The sequence below is a fragment of the Apostichopus japonicus genome, chromosome 19, assembly GCF_037975245.1.
Source record: "Apostichopus japonicus isolate 1M-3 chromosome 19, ASM3797524v1, whole genome shotgun sequence".
Taxonomy (NCBI): Eukaryota; Metazoa; Echinodermata; class Holothuroidea; order Aspidochirotida; family Stichopodidae; genus Apostichopus; species Apostichopus japonicus.
The window spans coordinates 9,421,657-9,441,656 of NC_092579.1; the positions used below are offsets into that span (position 1 = coordinate 9,421,657).

General features: G+C 35.9%; 1 protein-coding gene across 2 annotated transcripts; it reads right to left on the bottom strand.

Moving 5' to 3' along the window:
* Window positions 1-1,573: 1,573 nt before the first annotated feature.
* On the bottom strand, window positions 1,574-19,831 carry LOC139960108 (3-oxoacyl-[acyl-carrier-protein] synthase, mitochondrial-like). 2 transcript variants are annotated; one of them, XR_011790361.1, is made up of 13 exons: window positions 19,504-19,831; window positions 17,341-17,457; window positions 15,700-15,764; window positions 14,364-14,471; window positions 13,661-13,732; window positions 12,742-12,828; window positions 12,076-12,227; window positions 11,342-11,456; window positions 10,560-10,626; window positions 9,845-9,982; window positions 5,947-6,095; window positions 5,320-5,544; window positions 1,574-1,992 (listed from the first exon to the last, which is right to left on the bottom strand). XR_011790361.1 is itself a non-coding variant. In XM_071958221.1 (12 exons), exons 1-12 carry the CDS (start codon window positions 19,646-19,648, stop codon window positions 5,374-5,376), a joined length of 1,386 nt encoding a protein of 461 aa, XP_071814322.1. In that variant the 5' UTR covers window positions 19,649-19,830; the 3' UTR covers window positions 4,209-5,373. The 2 variants fall into 2 exon arrangements, 1 of the variants encoding a protein (XP_071814322.1); XM_071958221.1 differs by lacking the exon at window positions 1,574-1,992 and having other exon boundaries at window positions 4,209-5,544; window positions 19,504-19,830.
* Between the last annotated feature and the right edge of the window lie 169 nt (window positions 19,832-20,000).

Genomic DNA, 20,000 nt, shown 5'->3' on the forward strand with positions numbered 1-20,000 from the left:
ATGTGATTGGCTAGTCTATTCCACTTAAGTGGAATGTGATTGGCTAGTACATTCAACGCCAAACTTTGCCCATGCCTTTGCGCGCCATTATAAACAACTTGCCGCGATTGTGCACAATGAATATCGGCTGTCCATCGGGATCCAGCTAGCACTTAACATCCGTGCAAGGTGAGTACGTAGGCCTACATACCTGACCTGGTACCAGATGAATACCATTACCAAAATAACATTACCGAACATTACCCTAAATTGTATTTATATATAAGCCACATATCAACACTTCCACTTAAGTGGAATTGTATTTTACTTTGGCAGAATAGAATTCCACTTAAGTGAAATTGACGAGCAAAAGATATTATTCCACTTAAGTGAAATTGTATTCCATTTAAGTGGAATACAATTCCACTTAAGTGGAAATGCATTCCACTTAAATGGAATTGTATTTCACTTAAGTGGAAATGCATTTCACTTAAGTGGAATTGTATTCCACTTAAGTGAAATAGATGGGCTATTTAGCTTAAGTGGAAATGTATTCCACTTAAGTGGAAATGTATTCCACTTAAGTGAAATACAATTCCACTTAAGTGGAATGCATTTCCACTAAAGTGAAATACAATTCCACTTAAGTGGGAGGCATATCCACTTAAGTGAAATAGAAATGTCCATTTCCACTTAAGAGAAATGGAATTCTACTTAAGGGATATTGAATTCCACTTAAGTGGAAAACATTTTACTTAAGTGGAATAACATTTCACTTAAGTAGAATGTAAGTGAAATGTATTCGACTTAAGTCTAATTGCGAGGTAAATGTTAAAGGGCTTGCCATATGCACGACCTCTAGCATCACTAATACACAGCCCGATCACTAGACTCGTTATCTATCGATGAAGTGGTGTGTTGCCGGATTTTGTCAAGGTTTTGGTACTACGGGCGAAGGTTATTGTTTAAGTTTTGTAACCCATCGGGAAGTGATAAGAGGGGTGGGACGTAGGGGTTGTGGGGGGTGGGTGGTGGGGCATTTTCACGCAGATTGGAACAATCTCAAGAAGTGATAGGTGCATCCGCCTGCCCCCCCCCCCCACGCACTACATGATATTCACAGGAGATGTGCTCAATTCTCCAATCACATGCGGAATTTATTTTTAGATTCATTGTATGAGTAACGGATCATATAGATCCTGGTCTAATACCGAAACGCATCGTGTTCCCGACGACTCGGTCGCGTTCCAGACCAGCCACAGTTGGTTTCATAGCACAATTGTACAATTGTTTATATATATATATATATATATATATATATATATATATATGTATATATGTATATATATATATATATAAATATATATATATATATATACATATATATATAGATACATATTCGATATATATATATATATATATATATATATCGAATCACTTTTGAAACACAATTGTACAATTGTTTATATATATATATATATATATATATATATATATATATATATATATATATATGTATATATATATATATATATATATATATATATATGTATATATATATATATATATATACATACATATATATATATATACATATTCGATATATATATATATATATCGAATCACTTTCCGATTCTTCTTCAACTTTAGTCCTATTTCTAAACCCTTCGGGGGAAACTTCCATCAGCTTGTCATTTTGGATCGATGAAGCGTTCGGCACGTCGCTACCAGAATTGGAACAAACTTTTCTGTCTTCTTCTGCCTTCAGGAGGTTATCGTCTGGTAAGCCTTTCCTGATCTGGTAAGAGCTAGACTGTACTTAACTCGGAGGTGAGATGGAGGCTTTCATGTCCATAATGAGACTAGAGTAGGGATCTGAATCGGCTACAGGGGCTTGGGATTCCAATTTATTGTCTCTGTCTGATGTCTCGTCATCTTCCCAAGTCTCTTCCAAATTTAAGTCTTCTGGAGGTCTCTCGGTGAGCTGTACTATGGTGGACACCATAGGTGGTTCTGTCCATAAAAAGAGTATGAAAGAAAATTACTAGATAGGAATACACAAGCCATGTAGACGTAAGAACTCTGCATAAAGTGTAGATCATGCATGTTACATTTGAAGACTCGAATGAGTCAACGATAGCCAGTAATTTTAAGGGCGAAAACGGATTGCTTTTGGTGATAGGAGGGGGTGGGGGATTAACACTTTCTTGGTGGGAGGGAGTCAGAGCCACAGACAGAGATCTAAGAACATTTAATGATTTCCCTAACTTATGTAATGTCAAAAATGTCTATTTTTTTTATTATTATTATTTATAACCCATCTACTAGTGAAATGTCTAGTATTGTTGTATCAACTACAGTAGTTACAGAATATTATTATAAAATGTAAAAAAAAAAAGGAAAAGGTTTTGATTGCAATAGATTTACAAGCTATATTACAATGGAAAGACATGAAGGAAAAATTCATTAAAAAGATGATTTTAGAAACAAAGTTTAACAAACCTCAGTTAATTTGTTGTGAATGGTTGAAAAACAGTGCTATCAGACCAGGCTAGATTTTTTATGCCACTTTTAATTTGTACGGGAACGACCCATTAATTTGCCGAGGTTCATCGGTTTAGAGTGACAAGACTATATATTTAGTCTAATACTTTATCCATTTAGCTGAGTTCCTCAGATCCAGCACAAAATCACAAAAAGATATTTACCTGTCTCAAATGACATGTTTACAGTGGTAGTACAAATTTGTCAACTTTTGGATAGATGGTGTTTAATTTTCTTTCAATGGGTGCAAGGGTGTTGTTGTTTTAATATCAAGTTAAAGGAACATGCTTTGGTTGAGTGAGAATTTATGTAAAGCAATGGGTTAACAAAACTTAACATTAACATGAAAGCCTGTTCTAGAAGAGTTGATAACATCATCAAGTTAGCCTTTAAAGGAACATATCGGAGGTTTAGCATATTTTAACAGTGAATAGCTTGGAACTGGATCAGCAGTGTGTGAGTTTAAAATCTCAAATTTAGTTTAGTTTAGTAGAAAAAAGGATCAGTAGGGACACTTAAGTCCCCATCAAGGACCCTATAAAGAGAGGGAAAAAACTGAAGACACAAACACTCAGATCCGATTACAATGCCTAAAGTGCTTGTCCAAAGCATACTTAAACACATTGACACTACTTGCAAGTACAACTTTCTCAGGCAAACTATTCCACTCATTCACAACCCTATTAGAAAAAAAGTTATGCCGAATATTAATCCTACTATGCGACTTTTGAAGTTTAAGACAATGACCTCTTGTACAACTACTGTTTGCCAACATGAAAAAGTCAGTAAAGGATAAATTGTCGAAACCATACACAATCTTGAAAACCTGGATCAAGTCCCCACGTAACCTCCTAAGCTCCAGTGTGGTGAGATTCAACAGTTGTAACCGCCTATAATAAGGAACCCTCTTTAAGGAACTAATCATCCTAGTAGCCCTCTTCTGGACATTTTCAAGTACTTCCTTATCCTTAGCAAAGTAAGGGTTCCAAGCCTGCACAGCATACTCCAGATGAGGCCTAACCAACTGCTTATAAAGCCTAACTACGATGTCCTCTTTCAGAAAACTGAAGTTCCTCTTGATCATACCCAAAACCCTATTACCTCTTTTAGCAGCTTCAAGACAATGTTTAGAAGGTTGCAGAGATGAGTCAATGTAGATACCTAGGTCTCTTTCAACAGAGACCTCCTCTAAATCCACACCATTAAGATTGTATGTAAACTTTTGGTTACTACTACCAATGTGCATTACCTTACATTTATCAATATTAAAAAGCATTTGCCACCCCTGAGACCAGGAAAAAACCTGATCCAAATCCATTTGAAACTTCTCATAATAGCTTTTGGAAGAGACCTCAGAATACAATTTAGTGTCATCAGCAAACTTCTTAGCTTTACACAAAATATCTCCGTCGAATTCACACCAATGTGTCAAAGGATGGATCATTCTTATCGTAATGGTGTAGGTTTGATATTTTTACGGATTTAAATATAAAATCATAGCCCTGCCCTTGTGAATGTAAATATGTTGCAATTACCACCAATTCTGTTTTAGCGCAATTTGTCTCAGATTATTTCACCTTCAAATTGTCCTGGATGTGAAAAAGTTCCAGGACACTAGACACTTAATAGGCATTAATTAATGGAAAATAGCATTCCAGTAACATAGACATGAACAACAACAAAAAACCAAAATGACATTTTATTCTCTTGCTCTCTCTCAATCACATTCATTGTGTTCTTCTCGTCTAAAAAAACTTCAATAGAGCATAAAGCTTATTAGAAAAAAAGTTCAATGTAACCAGTTGATACGAATGTCATCACGGTGTTGTTAATGTAATTTCTAAGTAGACATTCGGCATATGGTATATTCACTCAAACCTACACATCTCTCCTCCATCAGTTATTAACACAGTTTCCTACATTTTGTATGGTTTGACAATTTATCCTTCACTGACTTTTTCATGTTAGCTAACAGTAGTTGTACCAAAGGTCATTGACGTTAACTCCAAAAGTTACAAAGTAGGATTAATATTCAGCATAACTTTTTTTCTAATAGGGTTGTGAATGAGTGGAACGGTTTGCCTGAGAAAGTTGTACTTGCAAGAAGTAAAAATGGATTAAAGAAAACTTTTGGACAAGCACTTTAAGCATTGTAATCGGGTCTGAGTGTTTGTGTTTTCTGTGTTTTTTCTCTCCTATAGGGTTCTTGATGGGGACTTAAGTGTCCCTCCTGATCCTTTTTCTACTAACCTTAACTAGCCAAATATGCTGTTCAATTCAGGAGTAAGGACTGGAAAGGTAACTATATACGTAATATGTCTGACAATGATATGCAGCTCAATGCATAGTAAAGCCTTTAATATTGCTGCAGTAGCGACCGAATATGAAACACTGTTTAAGACACAGGATTATATGTAAAATGTTGCACTTACACAACATCACAAAGTACACTTTGAACAATTCAAATTTAAAGGCGTTATACATGTCAAAACAACAATTTTAACATATGCATGCACAATTATATTTATGAATAAGCAGATGCTAATTGAGACTACAAGAACATCCAAAAATTCTGCTTTAACTGGTTTGTAAATTTGATAACAAAAACGTAAAAAGTGGTAAATTTGACATATCAAAGGGTGATATCATCAGTCATCTTCCCATCTGACTTCTTTAAATCTCATATTAATAAAATTTAAATAGTCATAGCTGTAATCATTCCTTTAATTGGATATTACTTTTCATCGAACATCGATATTTCATCACGGCAGATCAAGAATTAACATCTTAAATTGCCTTCGTCTGTTCTTTCCCTTGTCCATCAAAGACATGAACAATCATAGACCACTGTCATCTGACGCTTCCAATGCATAAAGAGGCATTGGTACCGCCAAACCCAAAAGAGTTTGTGAGTCCAATCCGTCTACCATCTCCCAGCCAAACCTGAGATTTATTAGGCACATAATTCAGATCAAATTCATCGTCTGTCTCTTCTAGATTAATTGTTGGAGGCAGCTGACCCTGGAAGAGAGGAAAATTGGAGATGAAAATAAAAAAATACTTTAGGGAGGAGTAGAAATAGTTTAAATAACTTCACAGTGGTACTAAAGATTATGTATGTATGTATGTAGTTTAGATCCTCCTGCAAGCAGGAACTCGCGAAGAAGCCATCCGCAAGCTGACCGAAGTCAGTCTCTTACATTCATATTTAATGTCCATGATTATGAATTGTCAATTGTCAACAACTCTGTAACTGGACGACATAAATTAATCTTTGAGTGACTCGAACTCGGGATCTTATGATTGAAAGGCACCGGCGCTAACCACTGAGCTAACACTCCAACCAGCAATCGATGCTCAATGTGAAGTGTAGATTTAAATTATATTTTAACACGGAAGATAATTAAGCTTATTATCACTTACATGTTGACATGCTAGTACAGTGAATATTGCTTCTAATGCTCCAGCAGCACCTAACAGATGACCCGTCGCTCCTTTGGTGGAAGACACAGCCAGGTTGTTGGCATGGGAACCAAAGACAGACTTGATTGCCCGATTCTCAATTTCATCGCCTGTAGGAGAGGTGATGAAATACTTGTTTATCATCCAGTGCCACATTAACAACCTCTGGTGATCCTACAGCACCATATTCTTTCCACATCCCCATTAAAGTGTGAATGCACAACCCAAAACTAGAAGTCTTTCTTGGCAGTGTTCACAGCAGTCTGTGACCTCAGGGGGATGCTTCACCTTTCAAGCCCCTTGAATTTGGGGGGCCTTAAGCACTGATCTGATCTTCCCATTGCATAATCTGGTACTGGGCATTTCCATGAAAAAGTGGACATGGGCTCAAAATATAAATTCTGCAATGACATCTTGTCATTGGTTAAATGTTGTTGTAAACATATCCAAGTTTGTTGAATCAATATGATACCTACCGAAATATTGATTTTTATTGTAGAAATTTGCATATGAAGTGAAAGGATGCTTTAATGCAAATTTTGTACACAAATTATGAACAGAATTGTTTTTGCTCTCCTAAAAAACTTAATGGTGATACTTTACTGATTTGTTCATTTATTGCTTACATAGGGCACTAACTTCAGATATCACTACCAACCTTTTGAATATATAATCCAAAATAATCTATTTTTTGCTTTAATCAAACCTCTATTAGCTGATGTAACGTGAGTTACCAAAATAATGATTTTTTTTCCCCATACATAAAATATGTCACTATTAAAAATCTCATCATTAGATTTTGGTTTCTACTCATCATCCCGAAGTGTAAAACAAGTAAAGAAATGATGTGCACCCCACTATGTTAAGTAGGGTAGGTGATGCAAATGGTAACGTGAGTTACCATGTAACGTGAGTTACCATGTAACGTGAGTTACCATACAATATAATCATGCTTATAATGTAGACAATTATGCTACCAAGTCAAACTGAAGCTTCAAATGTGGTGCATAAACATGGCCAAAATATAATTGTTGGTTTTCACTATTTTATAATCATTGTTAATATTAGTGTTTACAAGGGTCCAAAAATCGTGAACCTGGAACCGGAGAGCCATCACCTGTCGGGTATCCGGGTAACCGAAAAATATTACCCTTGTGTATCACGATTTTCAGGAAACTACATATCGAATGCTATACTAAATGAATTATATTCTCCAATGACAATGTTTTCATGTTCAAATAGGTGTAAGATAAGGTATAAACCCTTCCTCAACAATTTCTATTTGCTTTTGTTTCTTTCATTAACTTGTTAATAAATTAACATCACTACTAACATCGCACTGCCGCCGCTGCTTATGTTTGCTCTCCCATATAAATATCCAATTTAGCTCCTAATTTGGAATTAACGTTTAGTTAAAAACATTTGTGATTATTATTTTTTAGTTATCCCGTCTACTATCCATTAGTAACATCTCGTAAATGTCAGTCTTTCCTTTTATGAAATAAACAAATGAAAAAATAGTAATTGTGAGGATTCTTTCAATTTCTTTCAACATGGTACCTAACACCACACTAAGTCAATGGGGTAATCTAGCCTAACCATCTGTTTATTTGTTGAAATTATGACGCAGTTATAAGATATCTATGGAATACTTATATTATTGCTGTTATCTCCGACCACATGGTAGCCTCACACCACTCTAAGTCAATGGGAAAATCTTGCCTAACCATAGACCTATGAAAAAATAGTCAAACTTTGCATAGGATTTGGGTAATAAGTTAGAAACCGGTAGTATCGCGTCGGGTGGGTACCTGGATACCGACGGTAGCAAGCTGTGTGTTTTTTCTGGGATAGATGGTGGTGTCTAACACTTCTGTTACACCTCATTCGAATCTAGGTCAGATTACCTGCATGAGACGTTTCTCTATGCGCGAGTCTTGACACCCTTTAAAGGGAATTTTGATTTTTGTACATTAAGCTAGGCCAGATATAAGAAAACAGGGGCTGCTAATGCTGTTAGACAGTGAGAGACCCCATTCTCATAGTAACCCATAACCATATAGATACATCCATGAAATATTACACTATACTATCACAGGGCCTCTTGAACCTCACCACTTGCAACAATGTCACACAATCTTTATCATTGATGTCAATTGTTTTGGCCATTTCCGCCAGTGTTCATTGGCTTTAATGTTGAATGATATGGAGCACTGTAGTGATTCCTACAGTATTTGAAACTGTAAATAAGTTTATAACAGTTACTTTGTCTTACAAAGTGAATACAAGAAGTATTTTTATTAAGGCTTAAAACTGTACATAAGAATTAATAAGATTGAATTGTGTCAGCAACTTATATTTTATGAACTGTTATGTGTGGACAAATTGTAACGTGAGTTACCGTAACGTGAGTTACCGAGTCTTGCATCATTTTTATGCAACTGGACAATGATATAGGTTTTTTTTGGCAACCTATATGTTTACTAGTAGGTAAGGTATAACTACCATATTTCACTTTTCTTTGAGTTCATTTAGTATGAGGACACTTTTTGAATAATATTTGTTTTCCAATTTTGGCGCTTTTAGAAATGTAACGTGAGTTACCGACTCTTTTTGCCTTATAAAATCTACAAGAAGCAAATTTTTTTTTTTTTTTTTTTTGCTGAGGTATGCCTCAGCATTGTGTTAACTACTGTAGAAGAAGTAATTGATCAAACTCATGTGTTAGTAAAATATATGGTACAAAAAGAAGACGAAAAACATCAAAAATGTAACGTGAGTTACCGTGGAAATGCCCTACTGATCATACCCATTTGTACCATATTTTGACAGTTACCTGTCACAAATAATCAGCATGGCAAATTACACCTCAACAATTACCATGTGGCAGCCACTTTCTCCTTCTGTTAAATCTGCTCAGATACCTCATTCTTTTAGAAGAGATCAACAGTCATTTGGGGTCATTGGGTTAAAATTTTAAGCAATTATTTGTGAGCTACTCTTCTTCCTGGCCATCTCTTGTGAATTTGTTCTTTTGCTGATTGTGTTCTATCCCTTTCTTATTTCCTTTTTATTACTTTTCAGCTTATTCTCTGTCCTGTTTCTTTCTTTCCTTATATTTTGTAAATATCTTTTGTTGAATTGAGATTCTTATCATTCTTCACTATTTTTTTTTTGGTTCTATGGTCACTAGCCTTATTAACAGAATCACTATTTTCATACTATGTTATTTTATTTCTGTGCCGTATGTTATAGTGTTTTTTTTCTGTACAATAATATGAGATATAAATCTGAATGTAATTGTTAATGAACATGTTCTGGTCAATTTGTTTAGTATCCAGAGTTATAATCTTTCTCATATGGTAATTCACAAAATCACCAAAAATTAATCTGCAAATGTAAAATGTCCCTTAAAAATGTATGACAACTTATTACGGTACCATCGGGAGCAATAAATATACAGTTAATGTTTCAAACTCTATAACCAATCATTGCCCCATTGGGTGCATAAAAAACTTAGTCTCTCATTAGAGTACTAGCAAATTTTCCAGGAAATGAATTGGACTTCTCAAATCTGTTAAATTTAATGGAGTACTTCAAAATATTAAGAAAATATTAAGAAACTCAGTGCTGTGATTCTCTCCAACCCAATAACCCCATCCCCCCTCCATCTTTGTGATGTGATCAGATCTTGATGTTAACAATTGCAATGAATTTTAAACTTACTTCAACATTTCTAATATATTTGACATTTATTAATGACTACTCCCTTTAAATGGTAAACATCAAACTGGAATGTAACTGCTGTTTCATTGGGTGTCAAACCCACTACCTGAATGTTACAATACTTTCACCTTACCTAGAGGTGTTGAAGTTGCATGAGCATTAACATATCCAACATCCTCGACTCTGACACGTGCATCCCTCAGGGCAGCCTTCATGCATCGTTGTGCACCGAATCCATCTCCCCTAGGGGCGGTGATGTGACTGGCATCACCTGTCATTGGATGGGAAAAAGTTTAATTTACAAAACTAGCAGAGCTTGGGACAGTAGTAACTAGACTTCACAGGACAATGTATCATAGGTTAACTCATTTGTTTACATTAAATGTAAAGTTGTAAGTGGTAAACCAATGTAAAACATGAAATATGGTCCTTTATTTACTGGTACCATTAGCATTGAATTTCCCGCATCTGCATATATCAAACTAGACTTTTACAGGGAGAATACTGAAAATGAGTACTTTAGTTCTCAAAAGAAACAAGAAAACACATATAACAATAATTGTGCAATAAATTAATATACATGTGACCATCAAATAAATTTGTAAATATTCCAATAGAAAAAAGGAACCAGTAAAATGATTTTGTACAAAAAATGGCAAAGTTGTAGATGAGTCTTTTGAGAAACTAAAGCTTTGTTGATATTAGACTCCCTTGTGATTTTGATTTTTTTATGTTTCTAGCAAAATATCCCATTTTCCTTGTTTATTCTGTTTGATTCACAGCACTTTGTTATCATCTATTATTCTAACAAGATTCCTTTTATTGCTACAAATGTTGTTCAACCTCACCTGAAAGACCGTAGCCGAGTATCTCTGCTAGAATGTTTGCCCCTCTACTCTCCGCATGATTCCACTCCTAAGTGAGAGAAAACATGACAAGTGTCAGCTTTAAAGAGTAAGATAAGAAAGGAAATTATCAATTTAAAGTTTACAAATTGATTGTTTATTTGTATCAATGGCTTTCCTATACCTGACATTCCAACACTCAGAGTCTTACTGGGCTTTACAATAGCTTGTAAAATCTCCTGGTTTCAGGTACCAACCCCCTGGGTTTTGTCTTTTCAAATCTCTCCAGATTTACAAATTTAGGGGTTGACAGGTCTGTCAAATAACTTTCAATGGTTAAACTGTCAAACCAAGACACACAAGCTGTGAACAATTCAGCACGTTGCTGTCTGAGCATTACACAGCACCACATCTATGGGTCCTTTATAGAGTATCCCAAAGGATGCAGCCACAATCCAGTGCACACAACTATATACACAAGCTATATACATAAGTCCCTGTTTATACACCTGGTTGCTAAGAGGCAATTGAGCTAAAGTGCCTTGTACAAGTAAACAATACTTTGATCTAATCGATCGTGGAATCCTGCCACTAAGCAACATCCATCCTCCCCTCCCCCACCCCCACCCCCACTATAAACTGTCCCTACCCTTGATCTTGCAGACACACATACTACTAGTAGCTAAAATAAATCCATATTTCAACAGGCAAATTGTTGACTGACAATTGTAACCATCTAAATATGGGTATTTTTGATTGATCAGATCAACCTTAGCAGACCAAACCTCTAATATGAGAACTGCTGCCCCTTCAGCCATCACAAAACCATCTCTCCTTGCATCAAAAGGTCTGGAAGATTCTTGTGGTCTGTCATTATACTTGGTGCTGAGAGCACGTGCCCTGGGAAATATAAATGATAACGGATCAAAGTTTTTGACCAAGGATCCTAAATGTCTACTCAGAGGGCAGCACATTTGTATTCTTTGCTGTCACATGTTTTTATATGTTAATCATCCAAAGAGCTGTTAAATATAGTTTACTGTAGAAGATTACTATAACATCCTAACATATGGGCACAACAAGTATATTCATAAATTCCATCGAATCTGTTTCCTTATTTCAGCATTTACTTCTGAGAATATAAAGACAGTTATTGTCTAGCTGAAACATTTGCTAAGGCATGCCACACCGACAAAACTGTGATAAATAATAAATTATTATTTGATCCTTAACCATGACATGAATACATTGTTATTATCATGTAACACTTTCACTTAGTCATTTTTTTTCTGACAAAATAATAACAATATTTATGAATAGTTAAGGATAAAATTTGTTGGTAAAACAGATCACTTGTGAAGATATAACTATTTAACAGGTTTCAGCAAAGTAAAAGATGTTTTGCCATCTTCACATTTCTATCTGTTAGATTTTGTTTTCTTCCTTTTGACAGATACAGAAGAAGAAAAGTCTGATACTAGTCTTGAGGAAAAAAACAATCACTTGCATTTCTTAATACCTTGAAAAGCCTGCCACTGCTACCGGACATATGCAGGCCTCCGCTCCTCCTGCTACCATGACCTTAGCATCACCATTGCGGATAAACCTCATGGCATCACCAACTGCGTGACAGCCTGTGGTGCATGCAGTGGACACACAGTGGTTAGGTCCCTATGAGAAAAGGAATACAAAATAGTTAGAGAAAACTTCCAGATACTACCAGTGGTGTTAGCAGATGGGTCTCACCTGGTGGGGGTGCATGGAAGGAGCAGCTACGTTATGTAGAGGGGCAAGAGTTCTCATATAGGTCATGTGACTCATATAGATTATGTGTACATAACAGATCTATGAGATATATAGTATACACAGTAATCTGGTGGGGAAGAGGCCCTGTTGAGGAGGGAGAGGAGTAGTACCATCGTGGAGAGGTAAGGGCGATGGGTACAACCTCTACCTGTCGATTTTGTATTATAGCAAAAATTGGCAACAAGTAATACGTGTCTTATTTTTTCTAAACGAAAACAGAAGATTTAATGAAGTGAGACATTGGATACATCTCAATCATGGATTCTTTATAGATCTGAATAGGAAAGAGGCCAAATAACCACATGGCAGAGCACAGCAGAAGGGATTATTTGATTGTCCCCTTCTGATTCCTTCCTTTCTCTGTGTACATCACTCTTACCTGGAAGCCATACCTGATGCCAATGTGTCCAGCTGTGAGATTAGGTAAGATCCTTGGCACAAAGAAAGGACTGACTTTGCGGTACCCCTGTAGACAAATGGAAAACAAAAGGTTATATTAAAGGATGTCACTGGTTCTTTAAACTAATGTCACTGGTAATGATACAGTGACTTAATGGGGGACACTAATTGGTATCATGGAGAGAGAAGAGGAGAATAATGAACTTATTGTCACAGGTAATGATGATACAGTAATCTATAAAGAAATACAGACGTTGTCAGGGATGGCATAAAGGGGGGTGGGGGAGAAAACAAGAGAATGTCTCAACTTTTTGCAGGCTATGCTGCAAAAATGACTGCAGTTCTATAAGTTTATACAAACCAAAATGTCTCCCACAAGAAAAACCTGCAAATCCTTCCTTGTTCCCTTACACATGCTGATCTATTCAAGTTCTATCACATTGTAATGTGTGATTGAATTAATGTTGGCGTCAACTGTGCGTGTGTGACGGTGTTAACAATGTTTATGCGTGTGTCGGTTGTGCGTGTTGCTTGGGATGTGTGTGGTGCATGATTTGTTTGAATGGTGCGTGTTGCGCATGTTTTCTTTAAATAGGGTTTGGAACGGATTAGGAGGCAGTTATTACTTAGAGTATATAAAGACAAGACGTGTCCTGTTATATTGGTATTACTTTGTTTGTAAAGATAAGATATCTTGGTAAGACTACTTTGAAGTTTGGCAACAAATACACTTGATGTAGTGACAAATATTGCCCTCTGGTGACTGGACTCTTTATTTATTTGTTAAACACATAAACGTATAACTGACCAGTAAGTGTTGTTCACTGCATGTTCTAGATTGATGCAAATCAAAATCATTTCTTTTCATTAAGGAAAATGGAACAAAACAGATGACTTACCTTTGTCTCTAGTGTTCTACCAGTGTCAACAATTTCCTGGAGTCCTGGTAAACTGACACCAACAGCCATACCCTACAAAACAGAATCATTATTATAACCAATTAGACAAGATATTTAAAGATTCTTTCAGGTTATCCCTTGGACAAAAAATTCTTATTGTATTTCTTGATGGTCCAAACAAATATTGATGCCCACAAAAGGTAGCAAAAACAACAACCAAGGTGTATATGGCAGGAGAGCTGTGTGGGTTTGGTGAATAGAACACCAGCTTTGGGCCATTAAAATTTAACTTTGAGTGGATCAACGGCCTACTACTATTTTTTGTTTAATTTCAGTTCCTCCAAGGTGATGGGGCGATGCCAATCTACTATTTTGAAGGTACAGTATTTACTTACAATGCAATCTGTATATGATGTAAACAACAAGTCCTTCACCTGATGATCTCAAAAGCTTACGTGATTGTCCAAACAGAAATTTGGTCATTGCATACAATCAAAGTACTGGTCAAAAGCTTGCCCTAGAGATGGGCTAATTTAATTGAATTAAGACAGGTAAGAAAAAGCAACTAAAGAGTTTGCACAACTACTCAGATTGAGTGCTTTTATTTTTTTCTCTCTTTTAAATTGTTTGTTTCTTCTATTTTATATTTTGATCTTTTTCTTTCTCATATTCAACATTTGTTCACTCAAAATCAATAGCTTACTGTGTCCAGTTTATCTTGATCTGATGCCGGTTTCCATTTGGCTTGACAGAGGGCTTCCTCTGAGGCAACAAGAGCGAACTGAGTCACATCTTCTGCTATCTTCAACTCCTACAGGATAAGTAAAAGCAAGAGATTTTCAGAATCTTCATCATCCTTCTTATAAACAGTTGTCTTTTTTACAATAACCAATTCCCACTCCACTCAAGAGTCACCCAGTTTATGACTTTGAAGTTCTGTAGTAAAACCTCGGCAGAGTGCTGTCTCCTGGTCCAAAGAGTTGCAATTAAAATACTGGTTGTTATCTGTATGCAATGTTAACAAGGCTAGATACAACTGGACAACTACATAATTCAGTGCTGGAAGTAAACAAAGGCTGTTGTATTTCTCCACGATAGCCTACAAAAGCACCCATCGTGGAAGGTCACAACGGCTGTCTTGCCCAAATTCTTTGGCTGTAATTTGGCAGCTGTGCCCTTTCACTTGAATGCAATTCCAAGTAGATAAATAAAACCATTTTACAAAATGAAGTCCACGAAATAAACTTCCACAAGACAAAGATCAGTTAATATCAAACTATGAGTCACATATATGTGTTTGCATACTTAGTGATTTTTACATTATGTTAGCAGAGTTAAAACATGATTGAACCAACCAATAGTATGTGTTATGTGTTATGTGTTCTGCTTCATATTCATAATATCACATTTAATACTGATGTTTCTTTGACTGTCCAGCAACATAATTGTTTTTGGCCTTGGTGCCCTACTACCAAACAATGTTTGACCTTGGTGCCTTATTTGATGACCTTGGGCCCTCCCAAATTTATAACAAAGAGGCCCAATGGCCTTGCCCTGACCAAGCCTTACTTTCAGCCTTGAAACTAGGCTACACTAATAGCTGATAGTTTTTTTGTGTATTTTAAATAATCTGCCTGGATTAAAACTATTATCTCATAAATTTAGTAAGAAAGACTCTTTCCAAAGTTCAAGAAAACTGGGTTGTAAATAAATATGTTGTAGATACAATCAATCATTGTTACTTTATCATTTAAAGCCACATTTTTGAATAGCTAAGTTTATTTGCAATGACATTTGTTTCCTTGTTGCCTACCAAAAAAATATGCCTGTACATGTATAGGTTGAATATAAATATTTTAAAAAGTAGATAATTTGATGGTTTTGATATTGTAAATGGTGATATCAGGAGCTAAACTGGGGGCACCTACTAGTAACCCCCCCCCCCACAAAAAAAATGTGACTTAAGATTGTACTATCTCAGTTCAACAAAAGGCTAAATTGGGATAAATTTTACACACTTTCACTCATACTGTACTCACAGCTTTCGTAAGGTGACTCGGAGCATGAAACTGGCCGTCGCCCTCGCCCCTTGGAACCAATCCAGCTGTTGGTAAGCATCAAATAATATTGATAAAAGCACATTAAATATAATCGAATAACAAATGCTGATTAAAAATGTAAATATAACAATTACGTATATAAACCACACCAAGCAATATTGGGTACAGAAATATTTTACTGTCCAGATGAATGATATCGAACGGATTAGTCATGCTCATTTTGCTGAGAGCATATATGTGGATCTAAGGTAATACTGATAAAACAATTATTGATTGATTGATTGATTGATTTATTTTGTTTCATCACGTGAATATATATAATGTGATAGGAAGTCCTCTAAAAAACCTTCAGATGGCTTAACAAAGTAGAGGACTCCCTGTAAAGAAAAGGAAAAAAGAAAACAAAATATATAAGAAAAAATGAACATGTTCAATTAATAAGATGCAATAATTTTTTGAATAAAGTTTCTTCTGAATGATTTTGCAGAAGGTTTATTTGTAATATTGTCTGATAGAGAATTCCATGTTTTGATTGTACGTGCCCTTAGTGATAACATCCCCATTGTAGAATTATATCTGTTATAATGTGCATTGCCTGAAAATCTGGTAAATTTTGTAATGATGAACATCACTGTTACTTATTAAGTAGTCATTAAAAGCATTTGGTAACAGTCCATTCCATGCCTTATAAGCAAATGTAGCAAGATTAACCCGAATAATGTCATCAGTTTTTAACAACCTAGAATGATTTGTGTGGTCCCGTGGTTTGGCATGTGTTATATGGCGGACTGCTCTCTTCTGCGTAATATAAATGGGATTCAGATTGGTATATCTAGTACCAGACCATATGTTACAACAATACGTAATATGTGGCAGGACTAATGTCTGGTAGAGAATCTTTAATATGTGTTGTGGCAGATAATGCTTAAGCTTAGCTAAAACACCAGTGTTTTTTGCAACTTTTTTACAGACAGTTGTAATGTCTTCACACCATTTAAGTTTATGATCTATATAAACGCCTAAAAATCTAGTGCTTTTGACTTGTTGTAGTCGTTGACCGCCCATAGTTATATCAGCATTCCATGTAAAATTGTAAGAAGTATTAAAAACTATATAGTTTGTTTTATCAATATTCAATGATAATTTGTTGCCAGCAAACCAGTCGCTGAACTTGTCTTTATTCAGTTGATACTTCAATATAAAATAAAGTACTCGATTGTGGTGCGAAGAATATTTGGATCGTCAGCAAACAAAACAACTTTAACTTTACCAAAAACTTTGGTAATGTCATTGACATAAAGGATGAAAAACAATGGACCAAGAATAGAGCCTTGTGGCACACCACATTGTATTCTCTACGGTATTCTCTCCGGTATTATCATCACTGATTACAAAACGTTTTTTGTCGAAAAATTTACATTGAGTAGAAATGTAAATATTGACAAACATGATTTCATACTGATTATAGACATGAATTCTGATTAAACACGATTTGCAAACTATCGAGGATACTAATAACTCAGTGACCAGTGAAAAGATTTGCCAAAGTTGTTTTGGCTACCCACAAAAGACATGAAAACGAAATAAATGGTTCAGTTCTTTCATCCTCAAACATCTTACCTACTTTACTTGGTATTCCTTCATATTTTTCTCCACTCAGCAATCCAATGCCACTCTTGCCTTGAAGTAATTTTGACCATACATTGCTGACACCAATCCCCAATGGTGTTACAACTCCTGGAAGATATAAATTATTCACAAGAGACTGTGATGGTATGAAAATAATGATTTCAGACAACAACAAAAAATGAACAAGTTCTGAGTTCTGACAAGTTTGGTCATCTTCATAATATTCAGGTAAGTGATTACTTTGTACTGTAATTGGACACTGTAAGTTATCAGTGTTAACCTACTGTAAATTGCAGACTACCCTGCATTTTTATCTTTTTAGCTGTGACCATCTGATCATGGTTTGGTAAGAGATGTCTGACATTCTCCCTGAAGTTCCACCAAGATCATAAAGCTTCTTATACCAGATAAAAACTTGTGCTGAAAGGAGGGGGGGGGTGTTGGAGGGGGGGCTTTGATTTAAGTCCTTGTGATCCTTTGTGATGATTTCCACTTCCAGGGTCTGGGGAACTACTAATACTAGTTTAGTTTAGTAGAAAAAAAAGGATCAGGAGGGACACTCAAGGACCCTATAGAGAGAGAAAAGAAAAACTGAAGACACAAACACTCAGACCCGATTACAATGCTTAAAGTGCTTGTCCAAAGCATTCTTAAACCCATTGACACTACTTGCAAATTGGGGTACAACTTTCTCAGGCAAACCATTCTACTCATTCACAACCCTATTAGAAAAAAAAGTTATGCCGAATATTAATCCTACTATGTGACTTATGGAGTTTAAGACAATAACCTCTGGTACAACTACTGTTAGCAAACATGAAAAAGTCGGTAAAGGATAAATTGTCGAAACCATACACAATCTTGAAAACCTGGATCAAGTCCCCACGTAACCTCCTAAGCTCTAGTGTGGTGAGATTCAACAGTTGTAACCGCTAAGGAACACTCTTTAAGGAACTAATCATCCTAGTAGCCCTCCCCTGGACCTTTTCAAGTACTTCCTTATCCTTAGCAAAATATGGGTTCCAAGCCTGCACAGCATTCTCCAGATGAGGTCTAACCAACTGCTTATAAAGCCTAACTACTGTACGATGTCCTCTTTCAGAAAACTGAAGTTCCTCTTGATCATACCTAAAACCCTATTATATACCTCTTTTAGCAGCTTCAAGACAATGTTTAGAAGGTTGTAGAGATGAGTCAATGTAGATACCTAGGTCTCTTTCAACAGAGACCTCCTGTAACTCCACACCGTTAAGATTGTATATAAACTTTTGGTTACTATACTACCAAATGTGCATTACATTGCATTTATCAATATTAAAAAGCATTTGCCACCCCTGAGACCGGGAAAAAACCTGATCCAAATCCATCTGAAACTTCTTATAATAGTTTTTGGAAGAGACCTCAGAACACAATTTGGTGTCATCAGCAAACTTTTTAGCTGTACACAAAATATCTCCGTCGATGTCATTTATATAGCAACAAACAACAAGGGACCCACTACAGACCATTGTGGAACCCCACTAGTAACGTCCTGCCAAGAAGAAGCACAGCCTTTAATTACCACCCTCTGTTTCCTATTACCAAGCCAATTCTCGATCCAAGGCAGTAAATTCCCGGTAGAAATACTAGATGATGGTAGGCCTATATATACTGTAAATTCGCTTTAGTAATAGCATTAAAGTTATTTTAAAAGATAATTGCGATCACGATCTATCATCTACCTTACTTTGCTCGGTGGCTTAGTGCTTTCAATTCGGCTATGTGATTTCATCAATTAGTTGATCAGATTCCGCGGGAAATAGAAAATTTGGGAGTCAAACTGCTCAAAGCAAGGAAAAATTTCCCTGACTCTGTGGAATAAGCCATGAAAGTGTCTCAGATCACAAAATTGATGATGCCTTGTTTTGGCTGCATTTGTTCATGCTTTGTATATTGAAATTATGAATGAAAGTGGTTACAATTTGACTATTTGTGCAACTACATATGTATAACACAGTAAGAGTAACGCGAATTTAGGGAACACGCGAAGTTACAGTACCGTACACCATGCTATTACTACACAGCAATCTAAGTAGGCTAGAGGCCTGGTCGCGAATCTAGTACATGCACAACTCTGTAACCTTCATAATTGAGATAATATGACAATCCACTTACCTATTCCTGTGACTCCAACCCTCACTCTACCACTTTCACTCACTATACCACTCGAGCTACCTTGGCTTCTAAATGGAATATTTAAAGTTCTTTTCGCGCTACAGAAGAGAAATATAGATGCAGGCCCGACTACGGTCTTCTTCATTGTCTTCTCTTCGAGATCGAGTTGAAGTTCGAAAACCCCACATCAAGCAAATTCGGTCCAGTTTTCGTCACAGAGAAATGGTAATCGATCATTGGGTGCTATGGAGGTATTTGTTTAATTTTTTTGGATGGACTTAAAGTTACTTCACACATCTCGCTTCTACAACCGTCTAAATGACTGATATTCATAGCGAGATTTCAAATAAACAAATAGGAGAGTTTGTTTTCACAGTGAGTTTTTCAAACCAACATGATTGAAAACATGATTCGTCTTAGAAATCGTGCAATAAAGACATGGAATTCCATAACAGAGAGCTTCAAAACCAAAGTATCCAGTAAAATATTCAAAAAGC

Coding starts and splice junctions, on each gene's coding strand:
- LOC139960108 (XM_071958221.1), bottom strand. CDS start 19,648: ATGAAGAAGACCGTAGTCGGGCCTGCATCTATATTTCTCTTCTGTAGC. Junction 15,765..17,340: donor AGGAATACCAAGTAAAGTAG/GTAAGATGTTTG, acceptor GCTTACCAACAG/CTGGATTGGTTCCAAGGGGC. Junction 12,829..13,660: donor GTAGAACACTAGAGACAAAG/GTAAGTCATCTG, acceptor ATTTGTCTACAG/GGGTACCGCAAAGTCAGTCC.